Here is a 15003-nt window from a genome sequence, read left to right as displayed (position 1 = left end):
TCGAGTTTTAAATGACATCCAATGGTCCTCCATGTTTTAGGACTACTGGAGGTCATTTAGGACCACGGGTGGTTATTTTTTAAAACATGGAGGACAATTGGAGGTCATTTAAAACTCGGAGGACCACATCTGGTAAACCCCTAATACTAGGTATTAATTCTTATGCACTACATACATCATGCCCCCCCCCCCCCCCCCACCAGTTACTGCACAGTAGGTTATGCATATTCGGGTGAAAGGCGATGTGGCAAGTAAGCAAGAGAAAATTTCACTTAGAGCATTTCACTTACTGGCCAAGGTGAAACAAAAGGTAGGCGAAGCTCTAACTAATTTTCTTGCTCGTTCGCATACATAGGAGGTAGAGGCATATGAGATTAACGACAAATCTGCAATCACCATGTCCATAGAAGCATTACGGGTCGGGAATTTATACTAAAACCTTAAGCGCAAGACCCTAAGCACCTACATTGCCTTAATGGCAAAGGCTGACCAATACTTCGAGGCCAAAGAAGCGAATTGGGCCAAAATAAATGAAGATGATAGGTCTTCCAAGAGATACCAACAGAAAAAGTTCTTGAACCAAATAAGGTGTCAGAATGACCTACAAAATGGCACTCGGAGCAAAGCGGGATGGCTGCCCAAGAGCTAGACCCTTCATCCCAAGCGGGCCTCCAAGATAACACCTAACGATACCTGCAGCATCGATACTTTTGACGCCATTAACTATAAAGCCAAACGAGGCCTACGTCGAGCAGGTAAAAAAACAACATTTCTAGTGGTGGACTCATAGGCAAGGGGCTCTCAAGATGGGTAGGCAGCATGAGGAGGTAACATAAGCATTTTTAGTTTCATTTTGACGATGGGCTTACTAAGCAAGCAACCTAGAGAAAATTTGTGATTAGGTTCGTAGGATAAGGTAATAAAAACACTTTATATTATACTTCTTTAGTGTTGGGCCCACAACACATGGTAGGCGGTCTAAGAGAAAAAAAAATGATTATGGTTGGACTTGCAGGCTAGGTAAGCAACTCAAGGGATAAAAGAAAAAAGTAACAATGTCAATTCTAGTGTTGGGCTCACAAAGCATGGTAGGCAGCCCCTACACATCATCATACGGGACTAGCAAAGCAAGGTAGGTGTCTATGTACACATCATCATACTAGGCACGCATGCAGCGAATGCAACCCAAGGAACCTACAAGTAGGAAAACGGTTCATTAGCTCGCATGTAGGGAAGGCGGTAAAAAATCTTACTTGGGCCCACACGGACGGAAAACGACCCAACGGGTCAGCATATGGGGAAGGCAGTGAAAAATCCTACTTGAGCCCACATGAAGGGAAGGTGACAAAATCTATTTCTTTTTCCTGCAGGGAACATGTGAGGGCTTAGTCATCCTGACGAATCGCATGGAAAGCAACAGTGACCAAGCTATCCAAAAGAGGTTAGAACCTTTCGACCTATACATAATAAATAGAGAGCTCTTACCTTTAGTTTTCAAGTACCTTTTTTTTTTTTTTTTTTTGTTGTTGTTGTTGTTGTTGTTGTTGTTATTGCCAGTAAATATGTAATTTTCAAATATTAGTCTTATGTTATACTATCTTACGGATCTTTTTTAGTAATGCGGGTCGTGTTTAGATAGAAATGTAATGCTTATGTAGCCAATTACCATGTACGGATTGAAGAGTTACTTATTAGAGAAACTATAGTACATTAGTACATATGAGAGAAAGTATAATTCTTATTAAAATTTTGATATGTTTCACAGATAAGGATCCATGAGAAGGTTTTCTAGGAGATTTTGTCAATTTCCAACTATTCTCATTTTTAAAGTTTTTATAGAATAAAAGTTTGTATTCATTAAAATTAGATAATTGAATATTTTAAAGTGAGATATTTAAAATAGAACTAGTATATGCCGACTTATTACTGGCCTAAGAGCAACTACATTTGTTGGATCTCAACTCTACACTATGTTTACTTCCATTAGGTACGTCACTCATTTTGTAATGGTGGTAAGTCAAACACACTTAACCACAAAGTTTTTTGACTATCTGGTTGTCATATCTTATTTAAAATCAATTGGTGATAAGTAGGTGAACATTAATCATTTAACCACATCACTCTATGGTAAGTCACAACGCCACGTCTCGAATTGAGCATGGGCTAAACTTGGCCAACACCCATTTGTAGTTTTTAGGTGGTTTTTGCAGGAAGGAAACAATCAATGGTTGATTTTTATCTAATAGGAAATGGGGGTTTTAAACTAATTTTTTCTCCTACAAGTCTGCACATTTTTCTCCTACAAGTCTGCGCGTGTGCAGCAACACTGCTGGGCGCGTAAATAACCTTAGTTTTTTTTTTTTTTCTTTTGATGTCAAATTTTTTTCCCTTTTTCTTTTCTTTTTTTCCTCTTCTCACTTCATTCTATCTCCTACATGGTATGCAAAAACCCACAAAAAAACTATAACAATTGAGGTTGCTCTTAGAGACATGAGACTACTACCCAGGTTATTTGGCTTGTTACTCAATAGCTCCATTGAGTTATTAATTTTGAAACAATTAGACGAGTATTTTTGAAACATTTTTATATAAATACATAAGTATAATATGCTTTAAATAATACAATGTAATAATTAACTATTTGGTGCTTCAAATATAGGGCTAGCCGATAAACTAGCTTCAAATATAAGGGTTGTATAGTAGGAATATTTTAAAGCTATGAAGACAAAGTATTATTGATTGGTTATGTGTTACAAAGCTATTAGGCAATATCCCTATTTATAGGAATAGATTCATGCTACCCTAGCCCTAGTCATATTCGGACAAGGCAAGGGTATACAAGGTTTCTTTTAGGACATAACTGCAATTTATAATACTCTTTTTACACTATATGTCTATCTTTATAATAGACATGCTAGGAATACTCTACCAACTCATTCCTTGGCCCCAACTTTTTATTATTATTATTATTAATCTAGCTAGGCCCAAAATTCTTCAACACATCACTATTTAAACTAGTGTATTACATGTTTGCAAATAAATGATATGTCCTAGCATCATGAACCATTTGTCTCACTGATGATACTGCCCCGATCAATGATAATGCCGTGGAGGCAACTGCAATAATGGTATTTCCCCAGAATATTAAGCTTTTCTTAGAAGGCTTGAATGTAACATTGTAAAAAACCATAGGCAAAACAAAGTCTAAAGGAATGCAACCAAATGCCCCGAATATTGCCATGATGTCACCGAAGAAAGGTAACATTGCAGCTAACGTCGTCGCTACCACTACTGTTGTCGACCGGGCTATTAATCGTGGCACAACATTACGAATCGACAACACATCCTTCTTCGCATCTGCAAGTTTATTCTCTAAAACAACATTTGCCGGTTGCAAATATGTCTACATCGTGCACACCCACAAAAAAAAAAAAAAAAAAAAAATCACAATCTTTATAAAATCAATCTCCTTTGTTATGATTCTTAAAATTTTCAACGTCTTACCAATGTTACAGCTGATACTTGCGTTAAGGTAAAGACATTAGTCATCAAAAGGAACCACTTGGGGAGCAGAGGCTTTCCATCAACCATGAAGTTTTGGAGCACTGATCCTTGAGCTTGGTTTCCGAATGCCCAATACCCAGAAATTGCGACACTGAAAAATGTAGAGATCACAACAGAGTAGCATACCAATAACCCTTTTAACATTTTTCCTGTTACTGGAGGTGCTATGGTTGCCTGCAAGGATGATTGCACAAAATAATAAGCACAAACATTTAAATTCCAACTTTTTTTTTTTTATAGAGGGGGTATTTGGTAAATAGTTGTTAGCTGATTGAGTTAGTGGGTTTGACTAGTTGATAGCATTAGCTGATTGTAGGAAAGTGTTTGGTAAATTAGTGGTTAGCTGATAGCTGATTACATGCAAAATGATTTTATCAAAAAGCTGGTAGAAAAAGCTACTTTGAGCAGTTTTTCGAATTTTAGCATTTTGGAGCAACAAGTTGTTACAAAAAATAATTAATCAAACACTATATTGGTTGTTTAACCAAGTCAAACAACTAATCGATAGTGGTCAAATAAGTCAAAATTGGCTGATAAGCTAACTATATTACCAAACAGAGCCAGAATTATTTTTAGAAATACCTGTATTTCAGGGATAATTCCATTGCCATAAGTTGTAGCAATGATAGAAACAGCATTAAAGATCCCGAAAACACGGTTAATTCCAGAACTAGTAACGGAGTAGTTTCTTGTCAGCGCCTGATTGGAATGCCCTATACAAATTACAAGCAATAAAAAACGAGCGAAAAAATATAGAAAAAAAAATAAAATTGAATATTTCTCAATACAATTCATTACCGATATTAATGGACCCGCTCGTTGTGCAAGCACAATAAGCAAGACAGAGAACCAAAGACGCAAGATTGATGTGCCTGAGGGAGTGGAAAGATGGCAATTGTGCCATGACTAGTGTTAGGCATCCAAAGATGATGATAAATTGGTAAAGCTGCATGCTTCCATTTGGTGTAGTCACCAAGTAAATGAACTGCAAAAGATTAATTCATAACTTATGACCATGTAAAAAGAAAAATTCATAAAAATATTATTAAGAGATAGTAATATATATATATATATATATATATATATATATATATATATATATTGTGTTTACCATTTTTAGATGGCATTATTTTAGAGAGAAAAAGTTGGTCCAACCTTGAGAGATTGTCCACCTAAGAGTATGCTTGCAACTACAATACCATAGCATATAGTCAACTGCAGAGGGCCAACAAAATACCTGCCCCATCCTGGCCCTGTGATTTTGGATTTATAGAGGCCATTAAAGGAACATAAATAAAGATAATAGAATATCATTGTGGTTTAAGAGTGCGGTTTAGGGTTTAGGGTTCAAAAATGATTTTATAATTTATATATATTTTTTTTTGAGAAATGACACTCTTTCTGGCTGAGTTATATGTTTATAACACTTTTTCTCCCTGAGTTATTCATATATTCACGTTTGCCTCTCAGTTATGTTAGAAGTGGCGGTTTTCCCCCTTTTTATGTTAGATAGACATTTTTACCCTTACAAATAAGCATTTCATTTATTTTTCTTCTCCATAAAATTATTGCTTGTATGTATGGATGACCACGGTTCGATTCGAACCTAACCGAACACTGTAACAACTGAATCAAAACAGTAAGGACGATTTTGGTTACGTACAATTCATAATTGAAAATAGTAAAATATAATGATTGTTGAATTTAGATTATTTTAAAAATAAGAAATTAAATTTACAAAAATAAATAAATAAATTTTGAACTGACCGTTAAAACTGAAATTTATATATTTATAATTTATTTTAGTTGGATGTATGAATATAGAAAATTAGGAAATGTATACGTACCTAAGATGTGATGAGCCATGTCACGGAAGCGAAGTTGGCGCTTCCCAATACGATCATGGTGTTCCAAAACTAGGGACAAAAGGTAGTAGGAATAGAAAGTAACCATCCCGGCTAAGGTGAGAGCAATCACCCCTCCCACCCATCCCAGAAACGTGAAAGCGAACGGCAAGCTCAGCAGCGCCGGCGCCACGATCGCCGTCGTCATATGGTATCCGCACTGCAACCATGACCCTACATATACATATATAAAACTTCCGTTAGTTCTTCAATTCTTTACAAGAAAAAATTAAAGGCCGGCCGGCCGGCCGGAGAGAGCAGACTGACCTTGGGATTTTAGAACGAAAAGAGCGCCGGCGTCTAGCTCTTTCGGACCAACGACCACGCCATTTTCGGCGTCTATTGGCGGCGATGCTCCGGTGGACCGCGGTGCAACAGTAGCCATTGAGATATATGGGACTCGGAGGCTGTGAGGAAGGTGGGTTAATAAAGACAAGATAAGTGTTGCAGTGATAGTGAAATAGTCAAATTTGAGAATTTTTGAGCAACGTTAATGAATACAAAAACTGCTAGCTGTAATCATCATGAATGGTCTAAAAGTCAATCAACACCAGAGCAGCCATTTCGGACTTTAATTTTGGCGAAAGAGTTACTTGCCCAATTGATAGGGAATAGTTTGGTACTTGTAAGCATCGACCGCCAGATCAGTATCCAGCTGAATAGTCCAGAGGACGTCAGGAATTTTTGTACACGTGAAAGAATTAAAGCAGTTTCTAATTTGTCTTTGTGCATGAGCAACACGTATCGCACAAGTTTCCAGCATGTGTTCCCCTGTTCTCTTATAAATATTGCATTAAATGCGAGAGGGATGGATTTTTGTCTCATTTTATGCGCTTGTAATCTTTTGCAAATTAAGAGTTACAATGTGAGTTTCACTTAGAGCGCAGAAGTAGCAACTGTAAGCTAAGTGACAAAGGCTTTCCATCAACCATGAAGTTCTGGGGCACAAATCCTTGTGCTTGCTTTCCAAATGCCCAATACCCACAAATTTCAACATTGAAAAATATAGAGATCACAACAGAGTAGTATACCAATAATCCTTTGAGCATTTTTCTTGTTACCAGAGGTGCTATAATTGCTTGTAATGATTACACAAAACAATAAATTAAACAAATATATTGAAAAATATAGAGATCACAACAAGAGTAGCATACCAATAATCCTTTGAGCATTTTTCTTGTTACCAGAGGTGCTATAGTTGCTTGTTACACAAAACAATAAATTAAACAAATATATTGAAAAATATAGAGATCACAACAGAGTAGCATACCAATAATCCTTTGAGCATTTTTCTTGTTACCAGAGGTGCTATAGTTGCTTGCAATAACTACACAAAACAATAAATTAAACAAATATGTTTAACTGTTATTAATTTTGAAACAATTAGATGAGTATTTTTGAAACATTTTTATATAAATACATAAGTATAATATGCTTTAAATAATACAATGTAATAATTAACTGTTTGGTGAAACTCTATTTTTCAAATATAGGGCTAGCCGATAAACTAGCTTCAAATATAAGGGTTTTATAGTAGGAATATATTAGAGCTATGAAGACAAAGTATTATTGATTGGTTATGTGTTACAAAGCTATTAGCCAATGTCCCTACTTATAGGAATAGATTCATGCTACCCTAGTCCTAGTCATATTGGACAAGGCAAGGGTATACAAGGTTTCTTTGAGGACGAAACTGCAATTTATACTGTACTCTTTTTACACTATATGTCTATCTTTATAATAGACATGCTAGGAATGCTCCACCAACTCATTCCTTGGCCAACTTTTTTTTATTAATCTAGCTAGACCCAAAATTCTTCAACAAATCACTATTTAAACTAGTGTATTACATGTTTGCAAATAAATGATATGTCCTCGCATCAAGAACCATTTGTCTCACTGATGATACTGCCCCGATCAATGATAATGCCGTGGAGGCAACTGCAATAATGGTATTTCCCCATAATATTAAGCTTTTCTTAGAAGGCTTGAACGTAACATTGTAGAAAATCATAGGCAAAATAAAGTCTAAAGGAATGCAACCAAACGCCCCGAATATTGCCATGATGTCCCCGAAGAAAGGTAACATTGCAGCCAACGTCGTCGCTACCACCACTGTCGCCGACCGGGCTATTAATCGTGGCACAACATTGCGAATTGACAACACATCCTTCTTTGGATCTGCAAATTTATTCTCTAGAACAACATTTGACGGTTGCAAATATGTCTACATTGTGCACACCCACAACCAAAATTAAAAAAAAAAAAAATCACAATCTTTATAAAATCAATCTCCTTTGTTATGATTCTTAAAGTTTTCAATGTCTTACCAATGTTACAGCTGATACTTGCGTTAAGGTGAAGACATTAGTCATCAAAAGGAACCACTTGGGGAGCAGAGGTTTTCCATCAACCATAAAGTTTTGGAGCACTGATCCTTGAGATTGGTTTCCAAATGCCCAATACCCAGAAATTGCGACACTAAAAAATGTAGAGATCACAACAGAGTAGCATACCAATAACCCTTTTAACATTTTTCCTGTTACGGGAGGTGCTATGGTTGCCTGCAATGATGATTAGATTGCACAAAGTAATAAGCACACACATTTAAATTTCAACTTTCTTTTATATATATAATTACTTTTTGAAAGACCTGTATTTCAGGTATAATTCCGTTGCCATAAGTTGTAGCAATGATAGAAACAGCATTAAAGATCCCAAAAACACGGTTAATTCCGGAACTAGTAACCGAGTAGCTTCTTGCCGGCGCCTTATTGGAATGCCCTATACAAATTAAATGATAAGCAATAAAAAAGAGTAAAGAGATAGAAAAATAAAATATAATATAATATTTTCTCAATACGATTTAATTCATTACCAATATCAATAGACCCGCTGGTTGTGCAAGCGCAATAAGCAAGACAGAGAACCAAAGATACAAGATTGATGTGCCTGAGAGAGTGGAAAGATGGCAATTGTGCCATGACTAGTGTTAGGCATCCAAAGATGATGATAAATTGGTAAAGCTGCATGCTTCCATTTGGTGTAGTCACCAAGTATATGAACTGCAAAACATTAATATATATCATAACTTATGAGTAGGTAAAAAAAATTCATAAAAATATGACTAAAAGATTTTTTTTTTTGTTTACCATTTTTAGATGGCATTATTTTAGAGAGAAAAAGTTGGTCCAACCTTGAGAGATTGTCCACCTAAGAGTATGCATGCAACTACAGCACCATAGCATATAGTCAACTGCAGAGGGCCAACAAAATACCTGCCCCATCCTGGCCCTGTGATTATAGATTTTTAGAGGCAATTAAAGGAACATAAATAAATAAAGATAAATAGACATATCATTGTGGTTTAAGAAAAACACATGCAATAAGAATGCGGTTTGGTGTGTATTACGTGTTCAATAATCTCAATTTGTAAAAGCGTAAAAGTTTCAAGAATGATTTTATAATTTTTCTTTTCTATATTATTGTGAGATTAATCTAAATTTTAAGAAAGTACATTATCTGATTTTATAATTATATTAGCAATACGTGCAAAATCATCCAAACCTACTGGGTTGATATCACATTTTTCAAAATACTTTATATATATATATATATATATATATATATATATATATAGTACCAATAATACCATATACATCTATGTAAATTCTCCTGGGTGATTTGTTATTGTTACATAAGAGTGAGATTTACCTTATTTATATCTCGAACCCTGACTGCAGTTTCTCTCGTCACTCAAAAATATATATATGATTATATTTAATAATTTTTTTAGTTTAATAAAAAAATTTACCGTTACTATCCAAAAATATCCTAATTTTTAAATGCTATGGACTCTATTACAATATAGTATTCATAAATCATAACTACTTTCTCAACTTACTGAAGCACAAAGAACCAATAAGGCCTACACTAAAGCTCAAACTTCCAACCTCCCAACCTTCCATATCTAAGTCTAAAAATATTCTAATTAATTGATAAAAGAATACAAGAAAGTAAATCAGCCTAGATGATGTATATCATCATCCCTATAGAAAATTAGGAAATATATGTATGTGTACCTAAGATGTGATGAGCCATGTCACGGAAACGAAGTTGGCGTTTCCCAATACGATCATGGTGTTCCAAAACTACGGACAAAAGGTAATAGGAGTAGAAAGTAACCATCCCGGCTAAGGTGAGAGCAATCACCCCTCCCACCCATCCCAGAAACGTGAAAGCGAACGGCAAGCTTAGCAGCGCCGGCGCCACGATCGCCGTCGTCATATGGTATCCGCAGTGCAACCATGACCCTAATACACATATATATAACCATTCCGTTAGTTCTTCGATCAATTCTTTACAAGAAAAAACTGAAGGCCGGCCGGAGAGAGCAGACTGACCTTGGGATTTTAGAACGAAAAGAACGCCGGCGGCGTCTAGCTCTTTGGGACCAACGACCACGCCGTTTTCGGCGTCTATTGGCGGCGATGCTCCGGCGGACCGCGGTGCAACAGTAGCCATTGTTAGATGTAGCTAGGGGCTTCAGGCCGGCCGGCTTGAGATATATGGGACTCGGAGGCTGTGAGGAAGGTTGGTTAATAAAGACAAGAAGATAATTGTTGCAGTGATAGTGAAATAGTCAAATTTCAGACTTTTTGGGCAACGTTAATGAATGCAAAAAGTGCTAGCTGTAATCATCATGAATGTTCTAAAGTCATATATAATAATAGGCTAGGGCTTTTAGGACCATTACAGGTAAAGTTAACAAAATATCTTTTACATTTGGCATGTGGTGTCTTTTGATCTTTTACAATTGCATTAACAATCTACTTATCAATTGTTCTAAGTTAATTAGAATTAACCATGTGTTACTGGATTAGGATCATATTAACAACGTGTTGATTGATCTAAAACAAGTTGGTTACGATTCGAATTTTACTCAGATCAATATAATTATCATTTTCATATTGTTTTTCTTTTAGAGAAACCTGTAACCATTGTCTTGTGATCTTAACTGCAAAAGATCAAAATGAGGTAAACCGACTTAAGTTGTTTATAGCTGACTAGTTCAAATCAATACGAATAGATCAAATAACTCTAATTAGAATCAACTTGTAATCTTGTAAGTCAAACCAACCTAGATTTATCCTTGATAAAGTCATACTATTTTTAAGCAAAACTTCAAACTGTGATGTAAGAGAGGTGCAACGAATTGAAGGTTGCCGATAGCAAACTGGGAAAAGTACAAAAGACATGCGTTGAGATTAGTGGAAAATTATTGAAAGCTATCCGATCAGATCAGATGAGTATATTTTGTATTGTTTGATGGTGGGAGAATTAGCACGTCGCTGACTGCAACACTGATTGGTAAATGGTAATATAAAAGTGAATAACACCAGAGCAGCCATTTCGGACTTTGAGCGAAAGAGTTACTTGCCCAATAATTAATCAACATAAGTAATAAAACTAAAGCATATATCTCAATTTTTTTTGAGATACAGTTTTTTTTCTTCGAATTGACCAATCACCTAAACTATGTCCTGAGTTTACTCATTGTTGTAATGGAAGTTTATGTGGGAAAAGTCAAGTAATATGATTCCTAGTCTAACAGGAAAACTACAAACTATGATGCAGGTAAGAATGTAAGATGATGTTACTGATAGATGCACTATGTTATGATATGCTATAGCCTATAGGTGGAGTGGAGGTGGCCTGACGAAGGGTATTTGCAGTTTGGGAAAGATACAAAATGTATTTGTTTAGGAAAAAGGATTAGGTGAATATAGAAAGCTATATTTGTTTTTTTTTTTTTTATTGATTTGTGATTAATGAGATTTGACTGAGTTATTTTAAATTTAATATTACTATATAAAATTTATATGTTTAGAAAGTAAATTAAAAGTCATCTTAAATACAGAAAGTTAAATTTAAAAATACTAAAGCAAATAAGAAAAAGATAGAATTGTTTGATTAATAAATAGTAAACAAGACATGTGAAATGAGACCGGTTGTTATCACTCTAATACATGTTTTGCACAAGAGATGTCTAAATTGTGATCAGATTTCCTCGAGGCTCATGTTCCAGAACTCAACTTCAAGCTCCAGAACGCGTAAAACTACACGTTCAGCTCTAGAGACGACGCCATTATCTGGTGCCTTGAGCAGACAGCGATTTGCAATAGATTGAAGGGACTTACAATATTGACCAAAACCATCATTGCCCCATCTTTCACAGGTCTCCCTTAGATCTTCTCGGGTTTTAGAGCCTTCTTGCAGACAGTGGGCAAAGCTTTCTTGATAGACAGCTTCAATAGCCCAGAAAGCGGTAACAGCCACTGTATATTCAACTTCTGGGCTTATTAGGCTCTCTAAGAAACTGAACAAGGATAAAAGAGTTAGTTCTATCAGTAATCATATCTTAAAGAGGAAAAGCATTTATCTGCATGTTCTTGGAAGTTGGAATGAATATAGGTGAGCAGATTATCGATGCCAATGGATTATATATGAAACCTGTTTAAGGTAATGTAGTGGGGTACTTGTTCTTGGAATAACATGCCAAGAAATGTGAAATAACAACTTCAAAAAACGCATCAAGCACAAACTTATGCCACAATAGATCCATATATAGCATCTTAACAAAAGATAATTAAAGTTTGTCATATTTAGTTTGAAGAGAATGAAAGAAGTTTGAGATGGCTTAATTTGAAGGTCACTACAAAAGTTTGGCATGCCTAATATAAAGAGCAAGACAGAAGCATAGCGGTTGTGATCATTGATATAAAGTAATCCCTAATACTTGAGCAAGATCAGACAAAATGCAAGGATATCGAGATGTGTATTCAAGACCTGCAGTAATCGTGATTGGCCTTCTGAGGAAGGAGAGTGGTCAATGGAACATTCCACTTGGAAGCTTCTGCCTTAAACCATGATATTTCATCATTTAAGGAAGCCATACCGCCTAAAATGACCTCCATATCAGAGCCTTCATCTGACTCCTTGCAAGCTTTCAGCAATACACTTGCTACAAAGGGCACAAATGCTCTCACGAAAAGATAATCCTGCCCCTGAAATTTAAAATAGACAGGAAACAAATGTATTAGAAACTATGTCACGTTTCAAGAATAGTTACAACAATTTCTTGTTGTGTTAGAAAAAACCAAAAACCCAGAAGCTTTTTTTTTTTTTTTTTTTTTTGTTCCTTCAACCAAGTTGGTCAAACTGTTGAAATGATAACCACACGTCTTCATGTTCGACTTCTGGTGGTCCATCTAGGCAACCTAGGCTGGTTTCTCTCATTGTGGTCCTTCACCAACTAGGGTCACAAAGTAGGGTTTACCTTAGCAGTGGTTTCCCTCCTAGTCCCAAAAAAAAAAAAAAAAAATCCAGCAGTTTTCAGTCATAGGATAGGTTTTCATGAACCACAACTCTGAGACACCAAAACAGAAGCTTGATGATTCTCATGTGCATTCTAACGAAAAGTCTCAGGAATTGAAACTTCAAGAAATGTTTCAGCTGACACTACTTCAACTTAATTGATTCAATTTTACTGACATTTTTATGCAAAAACTGTGAACACTCCATTTTTTTTACAGAATGCATACCAGACTGACAGGCTCCATCCAAATTAGACTCCATATTCAGACCAATTTTCAGTTTTCTTCTTCAATTACCACAAAGGAAAGAGTATAGCTCAAAACGCATAAGAATTACAACATAATAAGAGTATAGGAGGATACAAGAGACGCAAGAAGACGAAAATACATACACAAAACGCGGCAATGGTAGTAATAGTGGGTATTACTTACCAGCCAACGTTTGAAAGCAGAGAGATCAACAGAGCCATCACGGATGCTGAGGATGAAAGGGTGTCGAGTCGCCGCCGTGTATAGCGGCGCGTGTTTTTTCATCCATGTTTCGATCATCTTTGTTGTGTCGCCGAAGTTCAGAGTTCAGACAGTTGGTTAGACGACGGTCTCACAAAGCCTCGGTCGGAGCTTACTAAATTTACCAAGTGATACATTTCGAATAATTTCTTCTCCACCTCTAAAGTTTTTGAAAATTTCACTTTGCCCCTTTTATTTTGTGAAGGTGTCATGTGAGCAAAATCTGATAGGATTTCCTACTTGCCTAAATTCCACCTCTAAGTAGGGCTTTCTACTTACACGTAATACACATAAACTCTTAACATAATACACATAAATATAAAAAACTATAATGAATAATACACATAAATATAATTAAACGGATAGAACGGTGTCCGTCGTGTCAACTCCCAACTTATAGAAATGATGTCATTTTGAGTCAAGACACACAATCTTGGTTTACAATATAATTTAGAGTAAATACCTAAAATGGTCCATCGACTATAGCTAAATTCACAAATTGGTCCTCAACTTTCAATTTCACCCAATTAAGTCCTTAACTTTGTAATTTTGACACGATTTGGTCCTCCATCTAATTGACCGTTTGTTGACCGTGATCGACGATCTCCAGAAGAACCTTCAGGTCTCGTCGGAGCACGTGGAGGCCTCCAGGATGACGTTGCACCGGTTCGAAAACACGTCGTCTTCTTCGCTCTGGTACGAATTCAACTACATTGAATCCAAAGGGAGGATGAAGAAGGTGACCGGGTTTGGTAGATTGCTTTCGACAATGGATTCAAATGTAACAGTGCGGTCTGGAAATACAACCGGAACCTTAAAAAACCGACGATGAACCATAAAATTACATATATATCCTCAAAAATCACAGTCAACAAACGGTCAAATAGACAGAGGACCAAATTGTGTTAAAACTACAAAGTTAAGGACTTAATTGGGTGAAATCGAAAGTTGAGGACCAATTTGTGAATTTAGCTATACTCGAGGGACTATTTTGAGTATTTACTCTATAATTTATACGTGTTAAATTAATCAAGTTGTTGATTTAGTAAATTATTATGAATTCAGCTCTTAGAAAGAGCGGTCTGTTGATCTCCTTTACTGATTTTCCTCTTTATAATCTTTTGCGACTAAGATTATAATGTATCGACTTCTCTAAGAGCATGTACATCAAATAACCGAGTACATTAACACCAATAGGGAGCATAACGGGTGTTTATGACACTGCTAACTGGGTTTTTGGAGTTCATTAAAAACTTGATACAATATGATCTAAAACAATGGCTGAAATCATAATCAACAACAATTGTAAACACATGACTAATCATTCAAGTTATGAACATGAGAAAAACTGCACATTTCCATCACAAGAAATCATCTTCTATTTTTTTTTTTCTCCCTGTGATCAAAGAAGAGTGATGAGGATGAAAATGAGAAGGGCAGCTATGAAGGAGTACTTGAGAGCGGCAATCAAAATCGCCAACGATATACCGAAGAGCTGCAGCAGGATCTGCACGCTCGCCCACGTCAGCAGACCCGTTAATCCAACGGCCACGATGTTTTCCGGATCCGGGTCGAGCAGCAGATCAACCCATCTCAGATTCAATTTCGGCCGCCCATTATTCCCCTTTCCTCCGCCTCCGCCGCCGCCG

General features: G+C 36.2%; 3 protein-coding genes across 4 annotated transcripts; all 3 read right to left on the bottom strand.

Annotated features, from left to right (window-relative positions):
- Nucleotides 1–2717: 2717 nt before the first annotated feature.
- Nucleotides 2718–5872, bottom strand: LOC109148031 (GABA transporter 1-like). Its single transcript, XM_019295751.1, has 7 exons — nucleotides 5736–5872; nucleotides 5412–5642; nucleotides 4720–4817; nucleotides 4363–4549; nucleotides 4147–4277; nucleotides 3505–3738; nucleotides 2718–3403 (listed from the first exon to the last, which is right to left on the bottom strand). Exons 1-7 carry the CDS (start codon nucleotides 5851–5853, stop codon nucleotides 3023–3025), a joined length of 1380 nt encoding a protein of 459 aa, XP_019151296.1. The 5' UTR covers nucleotides 5854–5872; the 3' UTR covers nucleotides 2718–3022.
- Nucleotides 5873–7135: 1263 nt separating this feature from the next.
- Nucleotides 7136–10150, bottom strand: LOC109148030 (GABA transporter 1-like). Of its 2 annotated transcripts, XM_019295750.1 has the most exons (8): nucleotides 9872–10150; nucleotides 9551–9781; nucleotides 8665–8762; nucleotides 8347–8533; nucleotides 8122–8252; nucleotides 7799–8032; nucleotides 7268–7695; nucleotides 7136–7234 (listed from the first exon to the last, which is right to left on the bottom strand). In XM_019295750.1, exons 1-7 carry the CDS (start codon nucleotides 9990–9992, stop codon nucleotides 7315–7317), a joined length of 1383 nt encoding a protein of 460 aa, XP_019151295.1. In that variant the 5' UTR covers nucleotides 9993–10150; the 3' UTR covers nucleotides 7136–7234; nucleotides 7268–7314. The 2 variants fall into 2 exon arrangements, with proteins under 2 accessions (XP_019151295.1, XP_019151293.1); XM_019295748.1 differs by having other exon boundaries at nucleotides 7136–7695.
- Nucleotides 10151–11417: 1267 nt separating this feature from the next.
- On the bottom strand, nucleotides 11418–13593 carry LOC109148032 (probable bifunctional TENA-E protein). The gene is made up of 3 exons (XM_019295752.1): nucleotides 13277–13593; nucleotides 12318–12535; nucleotides 11418–11847 (listed from the first exon to the last, which is right to left on the bottom strand). Exons 1-3 carry the CDS (start codon nucleotides 13391–13393, stop codon nucleotides 11529–11531), a joined length of 654 nt encoding a protein of 217 aa, XP_019151297.1. The 5' UTR covers nucleotides 13394–13593; the 3' UTR covers nucleotides 11418–11528.
- Between the last annotated feature and the right edge of the window lie 1410 nt (nucleotides 13594–15003).

Source organism: Ipomoea nil, unplaced genomic scaffold, assembly GCF_001879475.1.
Source record: "Ipomoea nil cultivar Tokyo-kokei standard unplaced genomic scaffold, Asagao_1.1 scaffold2036, whole genome shotgun sequence".
Taxonomy (NCBI): Eukaryota; Viridiplantae; Streptophyta; class Magnoliopsida; order Solanales; family Convolvulaceae; genus Ipomoea; species Ipomoea nil.
Note: the sequence above shows the minus strand (reverse complement) of the source record. Positions and strands in the feature narration are given on the sequence as shown.